Consider the following 24,677-nt stretch of genomic DNA (forward strand, 5'->3'; position numbering starts at 1 on the left):
ATTATTATAATTATAATAATTGTTAGGTTGTCAACCCTCCAAGGCGACTGGCACTGAAACTTTCAATAGATGCATAAGTGCAAAAAAAAAGGTTGGCTTTATTAACAAAAATAGTAATGAAAAAAAAAACTAATTAAACAAATCCATAACAGAAAGAGAAAAAAACTAAAGAAACCGCAAGCTGACATCTTTCCAACTGGCATTTTACCATCTCTGCCCCACCCACTAGAACCTACTGTAGCCTACCACCTATTCAAGGGTAAGCTTAAAAAAATATATAGTTTGGTTTATTTTGGTTAGCACCAAGCTTAAAATGTAACTATGGCTGCATGTAAGCACTCATAAGCATGCCAAATATAAACTATCATTAACTACAGAATTACTTTACCCATCCCCCTGCATCGAATCAACTTGCTGCCAAGAGGACCTAATGAGGAAAACCTGTCTCCACTATCTTTGTTTAGCAGTTGATCTATTTCCATGGTACAGGCAAGACCTGAAAAGTAATACATTATTATCCTTAATTTTGTAATGCAAAATTACGGCTCCAAACGGTGACATAAGGTACACTGTGCCATCTTCAGAGCAATCTATTAATGGAAATCGAACATAGTATTCACGATTAAATTTTTGGCAGTGTGTAATCACTAAAAATACCAACTGTTGCATTTTTCTTCTATTTTCTTTCTATAAGCCTCTTAAATCTACATATAAGTGGGTCTATTTTTTGAGATATTGAGGACGTTGAGGAGGTGGTTGCATTTTGCAATCTCACCACTAGATGCCATTAAATCTTTCACATTTTACATAATGAAACTTTTACAGGCCTCCCCAAAACCTTGAAATGGACCTGATCCCAAACTTTCTCTTTCCGATATTTGACACATTATTGTCCTGTAAGTGTAAAGATGTATGAAAATACTGCATACGTGTTTTGACAGAATTTACTACTATTATTATTTAAATTTAAGGGAACTGAAAGATGATTGCTGTGTTTACAATGTATTTATATAAAAAATAACTTATGCTGGCTCCACCACTGAATAACCTAAAATCATATATCAAATACAAATTTATGAAACTTTATAAAATCTGTCATTTTTTTAAAATTTTATTTGGCAGAATGCACACAAAATAACAGACCCAAAGAATCACATTGTCTCTCTATTATATAATCAAAATATGCAATGTTATATTGATGCAGGCTTTGTTTTCAAACAAATTATATCAGAATGTGACTGTGACATTGTTTTTATGTAATCATAAGCAGTGTGTACAGAGGAAGAAAAATCAGAGGATCATACAATAGGTGAAATGAAGAATGAAAATGGATTAGGAAGTAAAACATGTTTAAAAACAAATTAAGCAAATGCATATTTTTAGTAAATAGCAGACAATTTAAAGGTAAATAAAGGTAAAAAAAAAAAATTAACAGAAAAATACTGACAGCACATTTTAGAGAGTTTATAGTTTCCAAACAGTGATTGTCTTTGCAATTATGGTATATACAACACCATCACTATTTAAAATGTGTTACAAAGGGCCACGTCAGTGTAGCATATATATGTTTCTGCATCGATTATATAATACCAAAGCTTGAAAATAAAATCATTTCATACATAACTGGTAACTGTTTATATTTGTGTCTGGGTGTATAAACAACATTTTCCTTCAAAGTAACTATTGTAACTAACTGTTCTGTGCCATAGACCCCTGGGAACAAATATACCACACCTGTTCATCAACAACATTCATTTGAAAGAATGAAATAGGCTAAAATGAAAAACCCGGTAATAAACTATAGGTGAAATTTTGGTAAGATGGCATATTTTCAATAAATCTGGTCTATGTACAAAACAACTATATTTATTAACACAATACAAATTAATCTTATTTACAGTTTGAGGGATTTTAAACAATCTCATGTACTCTTGTGTAATTACTGAATAAAAGAATACTCAACAGTTAACAACATTGAGATGACTATGAACTTCCCCTTAGATTAAGAGAACTAAAGTTTGAAGAACTATGTTAGGAAAATGTATGTTAGGGTACATGAGAGAGTTTAATTAGCCACATAATTACTCATTTTTTTGGTGAAACAGATAGCTCAACTTTGGGGAACCTAAAACCACCTCTTGAACCACTGTCACTGCTGGAAGATGAAGACAATCTTGATTTTTTCGAGGGCAGAGAAACACCTGCACTTCCCTCCACTCTGGCTTCACTGTCCTCACCAAGTGTCACTTCATATGAGCCCTTTGACTTTGAACCAAAACCTCCAAATGTGCCAAACTTCAACTTGCCTTTCTTTTCTTTTAGCTTGCTTCCTCCTAGGTCTAAAGAAATGTCACCACCTTCAGCTTCTAAGCGAGCTGATGGAGAAGTGACTGCAAGTCCCCCCTCCTCACTCAGAGAAGAAGACCGATGCCTTGATTTCTTAAATAGATCAAGTGAGGCTGACTTTCCTTTAGTTGATACACTCAGTCTAGGATCACCCTCTAGTTCTAATTTTGCTGTTCCACTGGCACTCAGTTCCTCATCAGGTCCCCGAAGGTCACCTGCACTACTGCCCTTTGCTTTTGACTTGCCAAATAGTTTTGGCACCTTTGCCTTTACTTTGCCTTCACTGTGCATTTCAGGACTGTGAATCTCAATATTCTGTGAAGTGGCTTGGCAACTAATAGATGTAGACTGTATGTTTATGCCCCCACTACCTGCAAGTTCTGAATCAACATTTCCTCCACTTTCTTTTCCTTCAACCTGAGGCAAAGCAATACCAAATTTTGGTATCTTGGTTTTGGGGAATGTTACCACACCCTCTGGATATTGAAGGCCACCAACTGCACTTCCCCCTGAAACACTGGCATCTATTTCTGCACCACCTTTGACCTTTGGAACTTTAATATTTGGAGCCTTTAATTTCATATCTGGCCCTTCAATACTAATATTTGGACTGTCAGTACCAGAACCTTCAATGGCTGCATACAAGCTAGCAGATGGCAAATCCAAATCAGGTGACTTCAATCCCTCTGGTAAAGTTCCATCACCTTTCACCTTTGGTGATGTGATATCTAATTCTACATCAGGAAAACTAAGCTTCCCGAAAAAAGGCTTCTTTGCTTTTGTTCCTTTCATGTGAATATTAGGTGTGTCTAAATCCAGGTCAACTGCTGGTGTTTCTAAGTGAACATCTGGTTTCTTTGCCTTCCCTTTCACTTTAGGAAGTTTAAATTTACCCTTTTTTCCCTTTATGTTGATGTCAATATCAGGGGCATCCAGACTTGCTTCAGTATCTGGGACACTAATGTCTGTTTTGATTCCTTTTGCTAATGCACTGAAAGTGGGTGTCTTGGAATGAGGCCCCTCCACCTCTGGGGATTTTAGTCCAAACTTGGGACCTTTGAACTTGGGAAATGTAACACCTGTTTTACCACCTTCCATAGTAACAGTAGGTATTGCAATGTCAGCATTTGGACCTTTGATATCTCCTTCCAGTTTTGACACTGATGAATCAGTTTCCCCTTTGAATGTAGGCCCTTTCAGGCTGACATCAGGCACTTTAATATCAATATTAGCTAAGTTTGCGTCATTGCCTGAAACGTCCACTTTGGGACCTTTAATATTCAGGGATGGAACTGAGACTTTAGGCATATCAAATCCAACTTTAGATCCCTCAACGTCAATCCCTGGACCTCTGATGTCAATACCAGGGGTTCCTATGTCTCCTTTAATCTTTGGGTATGTTACATCCACATCACCTTTGAGTTTAGGACCTTTAAGATTGATGTCAACATCTGGAATGTTGGGTCCTTTTATAGTTGGCACGTTGAGGTCAGATGCTTTCATATCAATGTTAGCTTTGGGTAGATTTAAATCAATATTTGCCCCCTCCACTTTTGGAACTTCAATGCTCAATGATGGCACATTCATTTTAGGCATGTCAAATGTACCTTTTGGGTCTTCGATATCAATTTGTGGACCTTTGATGCTGATCTGAGGTGCTTTTAAGTCTCCCTCAATCTTTGGAACAGACATATCCATGTCACCTTTGAATTTGGGACCTTTCAGATTAGTATCCATGTCTGGCATGGAAATCGTAGGTCCTGAAATGGTTGGCATTTTGAATTTGGGTCCTTTGGTTTTTCCAATCTCAACATCTGGCCCTTTAATGTCCAGTGCAGGTGGTTTAATATCAATATCAGCTTTAGGAAGACTGACATCAATTTCTGGCCCTTCGATATTTGGAACTTTTCCACCAAAGGATGACATTTTAAATTTAGGCATTTTCAGTCCACCTTTGTGTCCCTCAATATCAACATCCGGACCTTCTATATCAACCTTGGGACCTTTGATGTCACCCTCAACTTTTGGTACTGACACATCAATATCTCCCTTTACTTTAGGCCCTTTCAGACTTATATCCCAGTCAGGCAGTTGTGGTCCTGATATTGATGGCAGTTTGAATTTAGGACCTTTGAGACTCACATCAGGAACCTCAACATCAACTTCTGGTTTCTTAATGTCAACGTGAGGTGTTTTCACATCAATACTAGCCTTGGGAAGACTTAAATCAACATCTGGACCCTCCACTTTTGGACCTTTGATGCCAAATGATGGCATGTTGAATTTAGGCATTTCAAATCCACCCTTAGGGCCTTTGATATCGATCTCTGGTCCTTTAAAGCCAATGTCAGGTGTTTTTATGTCTCCCTCAATCTTTGGAACTGACACATCCACATCCCCTTTGAGTTTTGGACCTTTCAGATTGAAATCCACATCTGGCATGGAAATATTTGGTCCTGAAATTGATGGTGCCTTTAATTTGAGTCCTTTCATTTTTCCACTTGGTCCCTCAATGTCAACATCTGGTCCTTTAATGTCCAGTTCAGGTGATTTGATATCAATATCAGCTTTAGGAAGACTGACATCAACTTCTGGCCCTTCGATTTTTGGACCTTTTCCAGCAAAGATTGGCATTTTAAATTTAGGCAACTTAAATCCCCCTTTATGTGCCTCAATATCAACATCTGGCACTTCAATGTCAACCTTTGGAGCTTTTATGTCACCCTTAATCTTTGGAGATGACACATCAATATCTCCCTTTACTTTTGGACCTTTAAGATTTATATCCCAATCTGGCAGTTTGGGTCCTGATATTGATGGCAGATTGAATTTTGGACCCTTGAAACTTGCGTCAGGAAGCTCAGCATCAACTTCTGGTTTTTTAATGTCAACTTCAGGTGTTTTCACATCAATACTAGCCTTGGGAAGACTTAAATTAACATCGGGACCCTCCACTTTTGGACCTTTGATGCCAAATGATGGCATGTTGAATTTAGGCATTTCAAATCCACCTTTAGGGCCTTTTATATCAATCTCTGGTCTTTTGATGTCAATGTCAGGTGTTTTTATGTCTCCTTCAATCTTTGGAACTGACACATCCACATCCCCTTTGAGTTTCGGACCTTTCAGATTGAAATCCACATCTGGCATGGAAATATTTGGCCCTGAAATGTTTGGCATCTTGAATTTGGGTCCTTTGAATTTTCCACTTGGTCCCTCAATGTCAACATCTGGTCCTTTAATGTCCAGTTCAGGTGATTTGATATCAATATCAGCTTTAGGAAGACTGACATCAACTTCTGGCCCTTCGATTTTTGGACCTTTTCCAACAAAGACTGGCATTTTAAATTTAGGCATTTTCAGTCCACCTTTGTGTCCCTCAATATCAACATCCGGACCTTCTATATCAACCTTGGGACCTTTGATGTCACCCTCAACTTTTGGTACTGACACGTCAATATCTCCCTTTACTTTAGGCCCTTTCAGACTTATATCCCAGTCAGGCAGTTGTGGTCCTGATATTGATGGCAGTTTGAATTTAGGACCTTTGAGACTCACATCAGGAACCTCAACATCAACTTCTGGTTTTTTAATGTCAACGTGAGGTGTTTTCACATCAATACTAGCCTTGGGAAGACTTAAATCAACATCTGGACCCTCCACTTTGGAACCTTTGATGCCAAATGATGGCATGTTGAATTTAGGCATTTCAAATCCACCCTTAGGGCTTTTGATATCGATCTCTGGTCCTTTAAAGCCAATGTCAGGTGTTTTTATGTCTCCCTCAATCTTTGGAACTGACACATCCACATCACCTTTGCGTTTTGGACCTTTCAGATTGAAATCCACATCTGGCATGGAAATATTTGGCCCTGAAATGCTTGGCATCTTGAATTTGGGTCCTTTGAATTTTCCACTTGGTCCCTCAATGTCAACATCTGGTCCTTTAATGTCCAGTTCAGGTGATTTGATATCAATATCAGCTTTAGGAAGACTGACATCAACTTCTGGCCCTTCGATTTTTGGACCTTTTCCAACAAAGACTGGCATTTTAAATTTAGGCAACTTAAATCCCCCTTTATGTGCCTCAATATCAACATCTGGCACTTCAATGTCAACCTTTGGAGCTTTTATGTCACCCTTAATCTTTGGAGATGACACATCAATATCTCCCTTTACTTTTGGACCTTTAAGATTTATATCCCAATCTGGCAGTTTGGGTCCTGATATTGATGGCAGATTGAATTTTGGACCCTTGAAACTTGCGTCAGGAAGCTCAGCATCAACTTCTGGTTTTTTAATGTCAACTTCAGGTGTTTTCACATCAATACTAGCCTTGGGAAGACTTAAATTAACATCGGGACCCTCCACTTTTGGACCTTTGATGCCAAATGATGGCATGTTGAATTTAGGCATTTCAAATCCACCTTTAGGGCCTTTGATATCAATCTCTGGTCTTTTGATGTCAATGTCAGGTGTTTTTATGTCTCCTTCAATCTTTGGAACTGACACATCCACATCCCCTTTGAGTTTCGGACCTTTCAGATTGAAATCCACATCTGGCATGGAAATATTTGGCCCTGAAATGTTTGGCATCTTGAATTTGGGTCCTTTGAATTTTCCACTTGGTCCCTCAATGTCAACATCTGGTCCTTTAATGTCCAGTTCAGGTGATTTGATATCAATATCAGCTTTAGGAAGACTGACATCAACTTCTGGCCCTTCGATTTTTGGACCTTTTCCAGTAAAGACTGGCATTTTAAATTTAGGCATTTTCAGTCCACCTTTGTGTCCCTCAATATCAACATCCGGACCTTCTATATCAACCTTGGGACCTTTGATGTCACCCTCAACTTTTGGTACTGACACGTCAATATCTCCCTTTACTTTAGGCCCTTTCAGACTTATATCCCAGTCAGGCAGTTGTGGTCCTGATATTGATGGCAGTTTGAATTTAGGACCTTTGAGACTCACATCAGGAACCTCAACATCAACTTCTGGTTTTTTAATGTCAACGTGAGGTGTTTTCACATCAATACTAGCCTTGGGAAGACTTAAATCAACATCTGGACCCTCCACTTTGGAACCTTTGATGCCAAATGATGGCATGTTGAATTTAGGCATTTCAAATCCACCCTTAGGGCCTTTGATATCGATCTCTGGTCCTTTAAAGCCAATGTCAGGTGTTTTTATGTCTCCCTCAATCTTTGGAACTGACACATCCACATCACCTTTGCGTTTTGGACCTTTCAGATTGAAATCCACATCTGGCATGGAAATATTTGGCCCTGAAATGCTTGGCATCTTGAATTTGGGTCCTTTGAATTTTCCACTTGGTCCCTCAATGTCAACATCTGGTCCTTTAATGTCCAGTTCAGGTGATTTGATATCAATATCAGCTTTAGGAAGACTGACATCAACTTCTGGCCCTTCGATTTTTGGACCTTTTCCAGCAAAGATTGGCATTTTAAATTTAGGCAACTTAAATCCCCCTTTATGTGCCTCAATATCAACATCTGGCACTTCAATGTCAACCTTTGGAGCTTTTATGTCACCCTTAATCTTTGGAGATGACACATCAATATCTCCCTTTACTTTTGGACCTTTAAGATTTATATCCCAATCTGGCAGTTTGGGTCCTGATATTGATGGCAGTTTGAATTTTGGACCCTTGAAACTTGCGTCAGGAAGCTCAGCATCAACTTCTGGATGTTTAATATCAACTTCAGGTGTTTTGACATCAATACTAGCCTTGGGAAGACTTAAATTAACATCTGGACCCTCCACTTTTGGACCTTTGATGCCAAATGATGGCATGTTGAATTTAGGCATTTCAAATCCACCTTTAGGGCCTTTGATATCAATCTCTGGTCTTTTGATGTCAATGTCAGGTGTTTTTATGTCTCCTTCAATCTTTGGAACTGACACATCCACATCCCCTTTGAGTTTCGGACCTTTCAGATGGAAATCCACATCTGGCATGGAAATATTTGGCCCTGAAATGTTTGGCATCTTGAATTTGGGTCCTTTGAATTTTCCACTTGGTCCCTCAATGTCAACATCTGGCCCTTTAATTTCCAGTTCAGGTGATTTGATATCAATATCAGCTTTAGGAAGACTGACATCAACTTCCGGCCCTTCAATTTTTGGACCTTTTCCAGCAAAGATTGGCATTTTAAATTTAGGCATTTTCAGTCCACCTTTGTGTCCCTCAATATCAACATCCGGACCTTCTATATCAACCTTGGGACCTTTGATGTCACCCTGAACTTTTGGTACTGACACATCAATATCTCCCTTTACTTTAGGCCCTTTCAGACTTATATCCCAGTCAGGCAGTTGTGGTCCTGATATTGATGGCAGTTTGAATTTAGGACCTTTGAGACTCACATCAGGAACCTCAACATCAACTTCTGGTTTTTTAATGTCAACGTGAGGTGTTTTCACATCAATACTAGCCTTGGGAAGACTTAAATCAACATCTGGACCCTCCACTTTTGGACCTTTGATGCCAAATGATGGCATGTTGAATTTAGGCATTTCAAATCCACCTTTAGGGCCTTTGATATCAATCTCTGGTCTTTTGATGTCAATGTCAGGTGTTTTTATGTCTCCTTCAATCTTTGGAACTGACACATCCACATCCCCTTTGAGTTTCGGACCTTTCAGATGGAAATCCACATCTGGCATGGAAATATTTGGCCCTGAAATGTTTGGCATCTTGAATTTGGGTCCTTTGAATTTTCCACTTGGTCCCTCAATGTCAACATCTGGCCCTTTAATTTCCAGTTCAGGTGATTTGATATCAATATCAGCTTTAGGAAGACTGACATCAACTTCCGGCCCTTCGATTTTTGGACCTTTTCCAGCAAAGATTGGCATTTTAAATTTAGGCATTTTCAGTCCACCTTTGTGTCCCTCAATATCAACATCCGGACCTTCTATATCAACCTTGGGACCTTTGATGTCACCCTCAACTTTTGGTACTGACACATCAATATCTCCCTTTACTTTAGGCCCTTTCAGACTTATATCCCAGTCAGGCAGTTGTGGTCCTGATATTGATGGCAGTTTGAATTTAGGACCTTTGAGACTCACATCAGGAACCTCAACATCAACTTCTGGTTTTTTAATGTCAACGTGAGGTGTTTTCACATCAATACTAGCCTTGGGAAGACTTAAATCAACATCTGGACCCTCCACTTTTGGACTTTTGATGCCAAATGATGGCATGTTGAATTTAGGCATTTCAAATCCACCTTTAGGGCCTTTTATATCAATCTCTGGTCTTTTGATGTCAATGTCAGGTGTTTTTATGTCTCCTTCAATCTTTGGAACTGACACATCCACATCCCCTTTGAGTTTTGGACCTTTCAGATTGAAATCCACATCTGGCATGGAAATATTTGGCCCTGAAATGTTTGGCATCTTGAATTTGGGTCCTTTGAATTTTCCACTTGGTCCCTCAATGTCAACATCTGGCCCTTTAATTTCCAGTTCAGGTGATTTGATATCAATATCAGCTTTAGGAAGACTGACATCAACTTCCGGCCCTTCGATTTTTGGACCTTTTCCAGTAAAGACTGGCATTTTAAATTTAGGCATTTTCAGTCCACCTTTGTGTCCCTCAATATCAACATCCGGACCTTCTATATCAACCTTGGGACCTTTGATGTCACCCTCAACTTTTGGTACTGACACATCAATATCTCCCTTTACTTTAGGCCCTTTCAGACTTATATCCCAGTCAGGCAGTTGTGGTCCTGATATTGATGGCAGTTTGAATTTAGGACCTTTGAGACTCACATCAGGAACCTCAACATCAACTTCTGGTTTTTTAATGTCAACGTGAGGTGTTTTCACATCAATACTAGCCTTGGGAAGACTTAAATCAACATCTGGACCCTCCACTTTTGGACTTTTGATGCCAAATGTTGGCATGTTGAATTTAGGCATTTCAAATCCACCTTTAGGGCCTTTTATATCAATCTCTGGTCTTTTGATGTCAATGTCAGGTGTTTTTATTTCTCCTTCAATCTTTGGAACTGACACATCCACATCCCCTTTGAGTTTTGGACCTTTCAGATGGAAATCCACATCTGGCATGGAAATATTTGGCCCTGAAATGTTTGGCATCTTGAATTTGGGTCCTTTGAATTTTCCACTTGGTCCCTCAATGTCAACATCTGGTCCTTTAATGTCCAGTTCAGGTGATTTGATATCAATATCAGCTTTAGGAAGACTGACATCAACTTCTGGCCCTTCGATTTTTGGACCTTTTCCAACAAAGACTGGCATTTTAAATTTAGGCATTTTCAGTCCACCTTTGTGTCCCTCAATATCAACATCCGGACCTTCTATATCAACCTTGGGAACTTTGATGTCACCCTTAACTTTTGGTACTGACACATCAATATCTCCCTTTACTTTAGGCCCTTTCAGACTTACATCCCAGTCAGGCAGTTGTGGTCCTGATATTGATGGCAGTTTGAATTTAGGACCTTTGAGACTCACATCAGGAACCTCAACATCAACTTCTGGTTTCTTAATGTCAACGTGAGGTGTTTTCACATCAATACTAGCCTTGGGAAGACTTAAATCAACATCTGGACCCTCCACTTTGGAACCTTTGATGCCAAATGATGGCATGTTGAATTTAGGCATTTCAAATCCACCTTTAGGGCCTTTGATATCAATCTCTGGTCTTTTGATGTCAATGTCAGGTGTTTTTATGTCTCCTTCAATCTTTGGAACTGACACATCCACATCCCCTTTGAGTTTCGGACCTTTCAGATTGAAATCCACATCTGGCATGGAAATATTTGGCCCTGAAATGTTTGGCATCTTGAATTTGGGTCCTTTGAATTTTCCACTTGGTCCCTCAATGTCAACATCTGGCCCTTTAATTTCCAGTTCAGGTGATTTGATATCAATATCAGCTTTAGGAAGACTGACATCAACTTCCGGCCCTTCGATTTTTGGACCTTTTCCAGTAAAGACTGGCATTTTAAATTTAGGCATTTTCAGTCCACCTTTGTGTCCCTCAATATCAACATCCGGACCTTCTATATCAACCTTGGGACCTTTGATGTCACCCTCAACTTTTGGTACTGACACATCAATATCTCCCTTTACTTTAGGCCCTTTCACACTTATATCCCAGTCAGGCAGTTGTGGTCCTGATATTGATGGCAGTTTGAATTTAGGACCTTTGAGACTCACATCAGGAACCTCAACATCAACTTCTGGTTTTTTAATGTCAACGTGAGGTGTTTTCACATCAATACTAGCCTTGGGAAGACTTAAATCAACATCTGGACCCTCCACTTTTGGACTTTTGATGCCAAATGATGGCATGTTGAATTTAGGCATTTCAAATCCACCTTTAGGGCCTTTTATATCAATCTCTGGTCTTTTGATGTCAATGTCAGGTGTTTTTATTTCTCCTTCAATCTTTGGAACTGACACATCCACATCCCCTTTGAGTTTTGGACCTTTCAGATTGAAATCCACATCTGGCATGGAAATATTTGGCCCTGAAATGTTTGGCATCTTGAATTTAGGTCCTTTGAATTTTCCACTTGGTCCCTCAATGTCAACATCTGGCCCTTTAATTTCCAGTTCAGGTGATTTGATATCAATATCAGCTTTAGGAAGACTGACATCAACTTCCGGCCCTTCGATTTTTGGACCTTTTCCAGTAAAGACTGGCATTTTAAATTTAGGCATTTTCAGTCCACCTTTGTGTCCCTCAATATCAACATCCGGACCTTCTATATCAACCTTGGGACCTTTGATGTCACCCTGAACTTTTGGTACTGACACATCAATATCTCCCTTTACTTTAGGCCCTTTCAGACTTATATCCCAGTCAGGCAGTTGTGGTCCTGATATTGATGGCAGTTTGAATTTAGGACCTTTGAGACTCACATCAGGAACCTCAACATCAACTTCTGGTTTTTTAATGTCAACGTGAGGTGTTTTCACATCAATACTAGCCTTGGGAAGACTTAAATCAACATCTGGACCCTCCACTTTTGGACTTTTGATGCCAAATGATGGCATGTTGAATTTAGGCATTTCAAATCCACCTTTAGGGCCTTTTATATCAATCTCTGGTCTTTTGATGTCAATGTCAGGTGTTTTTATTTCTCCTTCAATCTTTGGAACTGACACATCCACATCCCCTTTGAGTTTTGGACCTTTCAGATGGAAATCCACATCTGGCATGGAAATATTTGGCCCTGAAATGTTTGGCATCTTGAATTTGGGTCCTTTGAATTTTCCACTTGGTCCCTCAATGTCAACATCTGGTCCTTTAATGTCCAGTTCAGGTGATTTGATATCAATATCAGCTTTAGGAAGACTGACATCAACTTCTGGCCCTTCGATTTTTGGACCTTTTCCAACAAAGACTGGCATTTTAAATTTAGGCATTTTCAGTCCACCTTTGTGTCCCTCAATATCAACATCCGGACCTTCTATATCAACCTTGGGACCTTTGATGTCACCCTCAACTTTTGGTACTGACACATCAATATCTCCCTTTACTTTAGGCCCTTTCAGACTTACATCCCAGTCAGGCAGTTGTGGTCCTGATATTGATGGCAGTTTGAATTTAGGACCTTTGAGACTCACATCAGGAACCTCAACATCAACTTCTGGTTTCTTAATGTCAACGTGAGGTGTTTTCACATCAATACTAGCCTTGGGAAGACTTAAATCAACATCTGGACCCTCCACTTTGGAACCTTTGATGCCAAATATCGGCATTTTAACTTTAGGCATTTCAAATCCACCTTTAGGGCCTTTGATATCAATCTCTGGTCTTTTGATGTCAATGTCAGGTGTTTTTATGTCTCCTTCAATCTTTGGAACTGACACATCCACATCACCTTTGAGTTTTGGACCTTTCAGATTGAAATCCACATCTGGCATGGAAATATTTGGCCCTGAAATGTTTGGCATCTTGAATTTGGGTCCTTTGAATTTTCCACTTGGACTCTCAATGTCAACATCAGGTCCTTTGACGTCCAGTTTAGGTGTTTTGATATCAATATCAGCTTTTGGGAGAGTGACATCAACTTCTGGCCCTTCAATATGTGGACCTTTACCCCCTAAGGACGGCAATTTAAATTTAGGGAATTTCAATCCACCTTGGTGTCCCTCGATATCGACATTTGGTCTCTCAATGTCAACTTTTGGAACCTTTATGTCTCCCTCAATCTTTGGAACTGACACATCCACATCACCTTTGAGTTTTGGACCTTTCAGATTTAAATCTACATCTGGCATAGTAATTTTGGGTCCAGAAATGTTTGGCATTCTGAATTTGGGTGCTTTGAGTTTTCCACTTGGACCCTCAATGTCAACATCTGGTCCTTTGATGTCCAGTTCACGGGTTTTGATATCAATATCAGCTTTAGGAAGACTGACATCAAATTCTGGCCCTTCAAAATGTGGGCCTTTACCACCAAATGATGGCATTTTAAATGTAGGCATTTTCAGTCCACCTTTGTGTCCCCCAATCTCAACATCTGGTCCTTCAATATCAACTTCTGGACCTTCGATGTCAACTTCAGGTGTTTTTATGTCTCCTTCAACCTTTGGAACTGACACATCCACATCACCTTTGAGTTTCGGACCTTTCAGATGGAAATCCACATCTGGCATGGAAATATTTGGCCCTGAAATGTTTGGCATCTTGAATTTGGGTCCTTTGAATTTTCCACTTGGTCCCTCAATGTCAACATCTGGTCCTTTAATGTCCAGTTCAGGGGCTTTGACATCAATTTCAGCTTTAGGAAGACTGACATCAACTTCTGGCCCTTCGATTTTTGGACCTTTTCCAACAAACACTGGCATTTTAAATTTAGGCATTTTCAGTCCACCTTTGTGTCCCTCAATATCAACATCTGGACCTTCTATATCAACCTTGGGAACTTTGATGTCACCCTCAACTTTTGGTACTGACACATCAATATCTCCCTTTACTTTAGGCCCTTTCAGACTTATATCCCAGTCAGGCAGTTGTGGTCCTGATATTGATGGCAGTTTGAATTTAGGACCTTTGAGACTCACATCAGGAACCTCAACATCAACTTCTGGTTTTTTAATGTCAACGTGAGGTGTTTTCACATCAATACTAGCCTTGGGAAGACTTAAATCAACATCTGGACCCTCCACTTTTGGGCTTTTGATGCCAAATGATGGCATGTTGAATTTAGGCATTTCAAATCCACCTTTAGGGCCTTTTATATCAATCTCTGGTCTTTTGATGTCAATGTCAGGTGTTTTTATGTCTCCCTCAATCTTTGGAACTGACACATCCACATCACCTTTGAGTTTTGGACCTTTCAGATTGAAATCCACATCTGGCATGGAAATATTTGGCCCTTCGATGTTTGGCATCTTGAATTTGGGTCCTTTGAATTTTCCACTTGGTCCCTCAATGTCAACATCTGGTCCTTTGATATCAATTTCCGGAGATGCCATTTCAATGCTGGGTTTTGGAACATCAATGTCAACTTCTGGCATTTTAGTCTTTGGACCCTTGAAACCAAATTTTGGTAACTTGAATTTGGATCCTTTAGCTTTTGGACCACTCAACCCAAGATCTAGATCAATACCTTCCGAACTACCTGTCTTTCCTTTAATGCTAATATCTCCTTGCACCAACTGTACATCAGTTTCTGGGGTTTTAACTTTTTGCCCCTTGAAACCAAACTTTGGCATCTTGAACTTTGTTTTCTTTGAACCAATTTCTGGAACATCAATTGTAACATCTGGTGCATCAAGATCACCTCTTGGCATTTCAACATCGCCTTTTAAATCTCCCTTCAACTTTGGACCCTTCACGTTGAGGTCAACATCAGGCAATGATATTTTTGGTCCAGATGTTGGAAACTTCACTTTTGGCTTAGAAATTTTCCCTTCTGGAGATTCTAAGTCAAAGTCTCCAACTTTTATTTCAACTTCAGGGGATTTCATATCTCCCTCAATCTTTGGAATTGACATACCAACGTCACCTTTGAGTTTAGGACTTTTCAAACTTATATCTACATCAGGCATGGCGATTTTTGGACCTGACAGTGTTGGCATGCTGAATTTTGTTCCTTTGATTTTTGCATTTGGCCCTTCAATATCAACATCTGGTACTTTGATGTTTACATCTGGTGCTTTCATGTCAATAACTGCTTTTGGAACATGTAAATCAAAATCTGGACCCTCCACTTTTGGACTTTTCATACCAAAAGATGGCATTTTGATTTTTGGGATGTCAAATCCACCATGAGGTCTTTGTATATCAACATCTGGTGCTTTAATATTCACTTCAGGAGTTTTTATGTCTCCCTCAATCTTTGGAACTGACACATCCACATTACCTTTGAGTTTTGGACCTTTCACATTGAAATCCACATCTGGCATGGAAATATTTGGTCCTGAAATTGATGGTGCCTTTAATTTGAGTCCTTTCATTTTTCCACTTGGTCCCTCAATGTCAACATCTGGTCCTTTGATGTCCAGTTCAGGGGCTTTGACATCAATTTCAGCTTTAGGAAGACTGACATCAACTTCTGGCCCTTCGATTTTTGGACCTTTTCCAGCAAAGATTGGCATTTTAAATTTAGGCATTTTCAGTCCACCTTTGTGTCCCTCAATATCAACATCCGGACCTTCTATATCAACCTTGGGAACTTTGATGTCACCCTCAACTTTTGGTACTGACACATCAATATCTCCCTTTACTTTAGGCCCTTTCAGACTTATATCCCAGTCAGGCAGTTGTGGTCCTGATATTGATGGCAGTTTGAATTTAGGACCTTTGAGACTCACATCAGGAAGCTCAACATCAACTTCTGGTTTTTTAATGTCAACTTCTGGTGTTTTCACATCAATACTAGCCTTGGGAAGACTTAAATCAACATCTGGACCCTCCACTTTGGAACCTTTGATGCCAAATGATGGCATGTTGAATTTAGGCATTTCAAATCCACCCTTAGGGCCTTTGATATCGATCTCTGGTCCTTTAAAGCCAATGTCAGGTGTTTTTATGTCTCCCTCAATCTTTGGAACTGACACATCCACATCACCTTTGCGTTTTGGACCTTTCAGATTGAAATCCACATCTGGCATGGAAATATTTGGTCCTGAAATTGATGGTGCCTTTAATTTGAGTCCTTTGTTTTTTCCACTTGGAAGATCAATGTCAACATCTGGTCCTTTGATGTCCAGTTCAGGGGCTTTGACATCAATTTCAGCTTTAGGAAGACTGACATCAACTTCTGGCCCTTCGATTTTTGGACCTTTTCCAGCAAAGATTGGCATTTTAAATTTAGGCATTTTCAGTCCACCTTTGTGTCCCTCAATATCAACATCCGGACCTTCTATATCAACCTTGGGAACTTTGATGTCACCCTCAACTTTTGGTACTGACACATCAATATCTCCCTTTACTTTAGGCCCTTTCAGACTTATATCCCAGTCAGGCAGTTGTGGTCCTGATATTGATGGCAGTTTGAATTTAGGACCTTTGAGACTCACATCAGGAACCTCAACATCAACTTCTGGTTTTTTAATGTCAACTTCAGGTGTTTTCACATCAATACTAGCCTTGGGAAGACTTAAATCAACATCTGGACCCTCCACTTTGGAACCTTTCATGCTGAATGAGGGCATTTTGACTTTAGGCATTTCAAATCCACCCTTAGGGCCTTTGATATTGACCTCTGGGCCTTTGACGTCAATGTCAGGTGTTTTTATGTCTCCTTCAATCTTTGGAACTGACACATCCACATCCCCTTTGAGTTTTGGACCTTTCAGATTGAAATCCACATCTGGCATGGAAATATTTGGTCCTGAAATTGATGGTGCCTTTAATTTGAGTCCTTTCATTTTTCCACTTGGTCCCTCAATGTCAACATCTGGTCCTTTGATGTCCAGTTCAGGGGCTTTGACATCAATATCAGCTTTAGGAAGACTGACATCAACTTCTGGCCCTTCGATTTTTGGACCTTTTCCAACAAAGACTGGCATTTTAAATTTAGGCATTTTCAGTCCACCTTTGTGTCCCTCAATATCAACATCCGGACCTTCTATATCAACCTTGGGACCTTTGATGTCACCCTCAACTTTTGGTACTGACACATCAATATCTCCCTTTACTTTAGGCCCTTTCAGACTTATATCCCAGTCAGGCAGTTGTGGTCCTGATATTGATGGCAGTTTGAATTTAGGACCTTTGAGACTCACATCAGGAACCTCAACATCAACTTCTGGTTTTTTAATGTCAACTTCAGGTGTTTTCACATCAATACTAGCCTTGGGAAGACTTAAATCAACATCTGGACCCTCCACTTTGGAACCTTTCATGCTGAATGAGGGCATTTTGACTTTAGGCATTTCAAATCCACCCTTAGGGCCTTTGATATTGACCTCTGGGCCTTTGACGTCAATGTCAGGTGTTTTTATGTCTCCTTCAATCTTTGGAACTGACACATCCACATCCCCTTTGAGTTTTGGACCTTTCAGATTGAAATCCACATCTGGCATGGAAATATTTGGTCCTGAAATTGATGGTGCCTTTAATTTGAGTCCTTTCATTTTTCCACTTGGTCCCTCAATGTCAACATCTGGTCCTTTGATGTCCAGTTCAGGGGCTTTGACATCAATTTCAGCTTTAGGAAGACTGACATCAACTTCTGGCCCTTCGATTTTTGGACCTTTTCCAACAAAGACTGGCATTTTTAATTTAGGCATTTTCAGTCCACCTTTGTGTCCCTCAATATCAACATCCGGACATTCTATATCAACCTTGGGACCTTTGATGTCACCCTGAACTTTTGGTACTGACACATCAATATCTCCCTTTACTTTAGGCCCTTTCAGACTTATATCCCAGTCAGGCAGTTGTGGTCCTGATATTGATGGCAGTTTGAATTTAGGACCTTTGAGACTCACATCAGGAACCTCAACATCAACTTCTGGTTTTTTAATGTCAACTTCAGGTGTTTTCACATCAATACTAGCCTTGGGAAGACTTAAATCAACATCTGGACCCTCCACTTTGGAACCTTTCATGCTGAATGAGGGCATTTTGACTTTAGGCATTTCAAATCCACCCTTAGGGCCTTTGATATTGACCTCTGGGCCTTTGACGTCAATGTCAGGTGTTTTTATGTCTCCCTCAATCTTTGGAACTGACACATCCACATCTCCTTTGAGTTTTGGACCTTTCAGATTGAAATCCACATCTGGCATGGAAATATTTGGTCCTGAAATTGATGGTGCCTTTAATTTGAGTCCTTTCATTTTTCCACTTGGTCCCTCAATGTCAACATCTGGTCCTTTGATGTCCAGTTCAGGGGCTTTGACATCAATTTCAGCTTTAGGAAGACTGACATCAACTTCTGGCCCTTCGATTTTTGGACCTTTTCCAACAAAGACTGGCATTTTAAATTTAGGCATTTTCAGTCCACCTTTGTGTCCCTCAATATCAACATCCGGACATTCTATATCAACCTTGGGAACTTTGATGTCACCCTCAACTTTTGGTACTGACACATCAATATCTCCCTTTACTTTAGGCCCTTTCAGACTTATATCCCAGTCAGGCAGTTGTGGTCCTGATATTGATGGCAGTTTGAATTTAGGACCTTTGAGACTCACATCAGGAACCTCAACATCAACTTCTGGTTTTTTAATGTCAACTTCAGGTGTTTTCACATCAATACTAGCCTTGGGAAGACTTAAATCAACATCTGGACCCTCCACTTTGGAACCTTTCATGCTGAATGAGGGCATTTTGACTTTAGGCATTTCAAATCCACCCTTAGGGCCTTTGATATTGACCTCTGGGCCTTTGACGTCAATGTCAGGTGTTTTTATGTCTCCTTCAATCTTTGGAACTGACACATCCACATCCCCTTTGAGTTTTGGACCTTTCAGATTGAAATCCACATCTGGCATGGAAATATTTGGTCCTGAAATTGATGGTGCCTTTAATTTGAGTCCTTTCATTTTTCCACTTGGTCCCTCAATGTCAACATCTGGTCCTTTGATGTCCAGTTCAGGGGCTTTGACATCAATTTCAGCTTTAGGAAGACTGACATCAACTTTTGGCCCTTCGATTTTTGGACCTTTTCCAACAAAGACTGGCATTTTAAATTTAGGCATTTTCAGTCCACCTTTGTGTCCCTCAATATCAACATCCGGACATTCTATATCAACCTTGGGACCTTTGATGTCACCCTGAACTTTTGGTACTGACACATCAATATCTCCCTTTACTTTAGGCCCTTTCAGACTTATATCCCAGTCAGGCAGTTGTGGTCCTGATATTGATGGCAGTTTGAATTTAGGACCTTTGAGACTCACATCAGGAACCTCAACATCAACTTCTGGTTTTTTAATGTCAACTTCAGGTGTTTTCACATCAATACTAGCCTTGGGAAGACTTAAATCAACATCTGGACCCTCCACTTTGGAACCTTTCATGCTGAATGAGGGCATTTTGACTTTAGGCATTTCAAATCCACCCTTAGGGCCTTTGATATTGACCTCTGGGCCTTTGACGTCAATGTCAGGTGTTTTTATGTCTCCTTCAATCTTTGGAACTGACACATCCACATCTCCTTTGAGTTTTGGACCTTTCAGATTGAAATCCACATCTGGCATGGAAATATTTGGTCCTGAAATTGATGGTGCCTTTAATTTGAGTCCTTTCATTTTTCCACTTGGTCCCTCAATGTCAACATCTGGTCCTTTGATGTCCAGTTCAGGGGCTTTGACATCAATTTCAGCTTTAGGAAGACTGACATCAACTTCTGGCCTTTCAATATGTGGACCTTTTCCACCAAAAGACGGCATTCTAAATTTAGGCAATTTCATTCCATCTTCATAGCCCTCAGTGTCAACCTTGGAAACATTTAAGTCACCCTCAATTTTTGGAACTGATGCACTGACATCCCCCTTTACTTTAGGCCCTTTCAGACTTACATCCAATCCTGGAAATTTAGGTCCTGGTATTTCAATTTTGGGTCCTTTGAGGTTTACGTCAGGAACTTCAGCATCAATGTCTGGTTGTTTAATGTCAACTTCAGGAGCCTTGACATCAATGCTTGCCTTAGGAAGTTTTATATCAATGTCTGGACCCTCGACGCTTGGACCTTTGATGCCAATTGATGTCATTTTGATTTTAGGCATCTCAAATCTACCCTTAGTCCCTTGGATATCAACCTCTGGAGCTTTGATGTCAACTTCAGGAGGGTGGATTTCAGCTTCTGGTCCTTGAATATCCACTTTAGGAAGCTTTGGAACATCTCCTTCAATGCTTGGTCCTTGACGTTTTACTTCCATATCTGGCATTTCTGATTTTTTTACTTTAAATCCTTTGAGTTTTGCATCAGCACCTTCAATGTCAATAACTGAAGGTTTAACTACAGTTTTGGGTGTTTTTATGTCTACATCTGCACTTTCAGCATTAGGTAGTTTAACATCAGCTATTGGAGATTTAACACCAATTTCAGGTTTGGTAATTTTTAGACTAACATCTAGACCTTCAACATTGGTATCTCCAGCTTCCATGCCAGGTCCTTTGACATTTATTTGTGTAGCTCCTTTTATGTCTCCCTCAATCTTTGGAACTGATGTGGATGGCAACTCAAACTTTGCTCCTTTCATTTTTCCACCAGTGCTGTCAACAACAGCTTCTGGTGCCTGAGGTGCTCTTAGATCAACTTCTGGTCCCTTGACTCGAAATGATGGTATCTTTATCTGAGGTATTGTGGAATCCACTTCCCCCCCCTCAATATTTATATCTGGACCATGAATATCTGCTTTAGGTTGCCTTATTTCTCCCTTTGTCTTTGGCACTTTTGCATCAAGAGTTCCCTCCATTTTAGAACCCTTCAGGTTTACATCAATATCAGGTCCAGATAAAGTTGGAATTTGTACCTTAGACACCCCTATTTTGGATTTGCTTTCTGGTACTTTGGGTTGAATGCTAGAGTTGATTTCCATTGTCTTGATGTCACTAACAGCCTCTGGAAGTCTGACACTGACAACTGGGCCTTCAGGGTTAACACTAGCACCTCTAATTTGCATTTCTCTCTGATTGATATGAACCTCATTTTTCAACGTTGAACCTCCAAGGTTGACATCTACAGTTTCCACTGAAATCTTGCCGGGTCCTGGGGAAGATCCTGAGGTCCCACTGCCTAATGTTATAACTGGGCCTGTTGTCCTGCCACCTCTAAATTCAGTGTCGATATCTAGGGACCCTCCACCAAGTCTGACATTTGGAACATTAATACTGCCTGATCCCCTTCCCTGAGGGTGGCTGATGGTAATTTCAGATACCTTAACGTTTGTTCTGTCACCTAAACTGGTGTCAGTGCTTCTCTCCTCTGCAACTCCCATCCCCCCTATTGTAACATGTTTAACACCAGTGTATGTACTGTCTTTAATTGTCATGCTTGTTTCTGACACCTGTTTTTTTCCATCTCCTTGCTCTCCACTCACCTTTATTTCAAAACCTGCCTGGCCTTTACTGCCTGTAGCTCCAAAGCTAGGCCCTTTAAATCTGAGACCAGTATCACTTTCTTTCTCTACCTCCCTTGTAATTGTTGTGGTTTTAACTCCCCCACCACCCCAGCGTGTCTCTGTAGAGCTAATGTGTGGACCAGTGTAAGAGACATTGCTTGACTCAAAAACTCCCTCTTCTGCTCCCTCTTTACCTGATGAGCTACCATGTGAGATTCTGATACGAGGGGAGCCATCTCCAGATTCATGCCTCAGCCCTTTGAACTCGGGGGTTGAAAGTTCAAGTTGCTCATTTATGCCGCATGGCATATCCACAGTGTAGGTAGTGATGCGCCGGGTGATGGTAGTAATTGTGCTGCCATCACTGCTTGTGCTGCTATGTCGCTCTGTGCGAACATCTACTCCCTCTGCAAGGTCTTCAGACTTCAGCCTTGGTTTAATCTTTTTTGTGTATATTCTCTTATAGTCCTCATCTTCCCCGCTCTGTTAAGAGAGAAAGGCATGAAGGCATACATCACAGAAATGTTTTTAAACCATATAGCTTCTTCAGTAGTTCCCACACAAAGTAAAAAGTCATCACATGACAAAAATATAACTTACAAGGATTATTTCTGGACTGGAACCACCAAATCGGGTCTTCCCTTCCCATGTTAGTGTGCCCATTGGTGAGCGACATGGTGTGCTCAACGGAGAGCAGTAAGGGGATTTGTCTTTGTTTTGTAGTTTCAGTCCAACTTTGTGGCGGTTCAGTGTCTTCAGTAGCTCAGCAGTTTCTTCTGAGCTCATGTTTTCAAAGTAGATAGTGGCGCCCACAATCTGGTCACCTAAGAATTAAGTGGAGACAGCAGTAAAAAAGTTAATACTACAGATTAGTCGGCATGTGGGTAAATTGAGCCTTGCTTCATACTTGATGAAAGATATTGATTAAAAAAAATGTGCTACCTTCATAGACTTTTCCAGACCGTGCGGCAGGTGACTCTCCTTTCACTTCCTTAACGAAAATCTCTCCTGCAGTTGACTGTTCAATGGTCAAGCCAGTTTTGTCTGGACCCTCCCAGTCTGTAAACAGCACCTCCCTCGTGTCTTCTTCTTCAGCCATCTGTAGACATAACCATTAAATGAAAGGGTTGAAGTGAAAAAAAAAAAAAAAAAAAAAATCACGAGGCAGCTGGCAGGAACATATCAATTTGCATCAAGGTACAGAGGAAGAAATTCAGGGATTTGTTGTAATCTTAACTTGATAAAATACCTTGCTTTTGCTTTCTCCTACTTAGGCCTTGTGTGAAGGAAACTGCACTTTGGTTTTCCTACATGAAAAAAAAATACAGTGGTAATCTTTAAGACAAAATTATGACAAAAGCAACCTTACTTTATTTATACAAAGTATTTTATTTCTGACAAAAGTTATTCTATTACCCCTAAAATGAATCCTAAATTTGACTGAATTAAACATATACCAGCTCAGCTCTGCAAGTCTGGCTTGTAGGATCCAGTGGTGAACACTAGATGGTGTTAAAACCCTGTTACAAACCACAGCCTTTACTTCCCTAAAACACCAAATCGTCAGCTCCCCCCATTGTCTGCACCCTGTACTTTGGACATTTGGTTGGAGTCAGACCACACCCTGCCCAGAGGAAAGCAGCCAAGTCCTGCTCCAGTGTCAATAGAACAATGATGGTTAAAGATGCCCTGCTGTATGAAAACTCCTGGAGGCACAGTAACAGACAGAGTACATCTAGTACTGCACTACATGCTAGTGCATGTCCTTTTTCAATCACAGACATGCACATCCATAAATAGTTCTCTAATTCTAAGACAAGTACATAAAGCATTTCTTAGTCTGTTTGTTAGTGACAATACAACAAAGTGCCATGAGATAATTTTATTGTGATTCGGCGATATACAAATAAAATAAGCAACTGAATTCAGTCAGATATATATATATATTAATCTCAGTCTAAGTTAACCATAAATTTGTTATAACTGTATTCATGAGTACTTCATGATTCCATTTAAGGTGCACTCAGTATAAAAATACATCATGTTATTTATTGAATGTGGTCATTTGACTTTTCCAAATATTGCTGGAAATAATAGAGAATGCCTTTAAAATAAGTAAACAATGATGCAACACATGCACCATATTTATATTAAAGCACATCAACAAAATTAATGAGAATGCTTATGTCTATTTTATGTGCACTGTGGTAAACACACTTAAAACCATCACAATGATGATAAGGTTTGTTTACATCATTCAATTGCCTCTTCCGACATGCTGACTATTCCTACCCACTCTCTTCTTTGGAACAGACAACTCATTGTTTCATTAATACCAAACTCTCAGAATCCCACCCCTTCGGGTACACAAGCTGTCTGAGCCATGTGTATCTATGTAGACGATAATACACTGCACGATTTTTACGCTGCATTTATATTGGTGTGTGTGTGCGTGTGTGTGTGCGTGTGTATGGGCGCGCGCACTCAAACATCAAGAGCTATTTGATGATGAAAGTTTTGCTCAAAGACTCTCAGTGGAACCAAACCACCCAACATTAATATCAACAGACTACCTGAAATATAGATGCCCAGCTATTTAATGATTTAATGCCTGAACCAACAGTTCAGTGTCCAGAAGGCCCGATAAATACAGAGTCTATATAACCATTAGAAATTAATTAGAAAAAGGTATTTGCTATCCAGAACAAAGCAGACTGTTGTGGTAAACAGTTCGCTTTAAAAAGGCAAGGTCATTTAAGGTGCTGTGCTTTCATTCCTTGTGTATCTAC

The 24,677-nt window shown here is 40.0% G+C and overlaps 1 protein-coding gene across 1 annotated transcript in view; it reads right to left on the reverse strand.

The window, feature by feature from the left end:
* Nucleotides 1-1,095: 1,095 nt before the first annotated feature.
* The window catches only part of ahnak (AHNAK nucleoprotein), a 34,802-nt gene continuing 11,220 nt past the window's right edge, over nt 1,096-24,677 (reverse strand). Inside the window, exons 3-6 of the mRNA XM_026329840.2 lie at nt 23,138-23,195; nt 22,831-22,987; nt 22,489-22,712; nt 1,096-22,371 (exon numbers count right to left, since the gene is read on the reverse strand). Of these exons, the coding sequence (XP_026185625.1) occupies nt 2,086-22,371; nt 22,489-22,712; nt 22,831-22,987 (20,667 nt within the window). The 5' untranslated portion in view covers nt 23,138-23,195 and the 3' untranslated portion in view covers nt 1,096-2,085. The remainder of the gene's footprint in view (nt 22,372-22,488; nt 22,713-22,830; nt 22,988-23,137; nt 23,196-24,677) is intronic.

This window comes from Mastacembelus armatus, chromosome 10 (assembly GCF_900324485.2).
Source record: "Mastacembelus armatus chromosome 10, fMasArm1.2, whole genome shotgun sequence".
Lineage (NCBI taxonomy): Eukaryota > Metazoa > Chordata > Actinopteri > Synbranchiformes > Mastacembelidae > Mastacembelus > Mastacembelus armatus.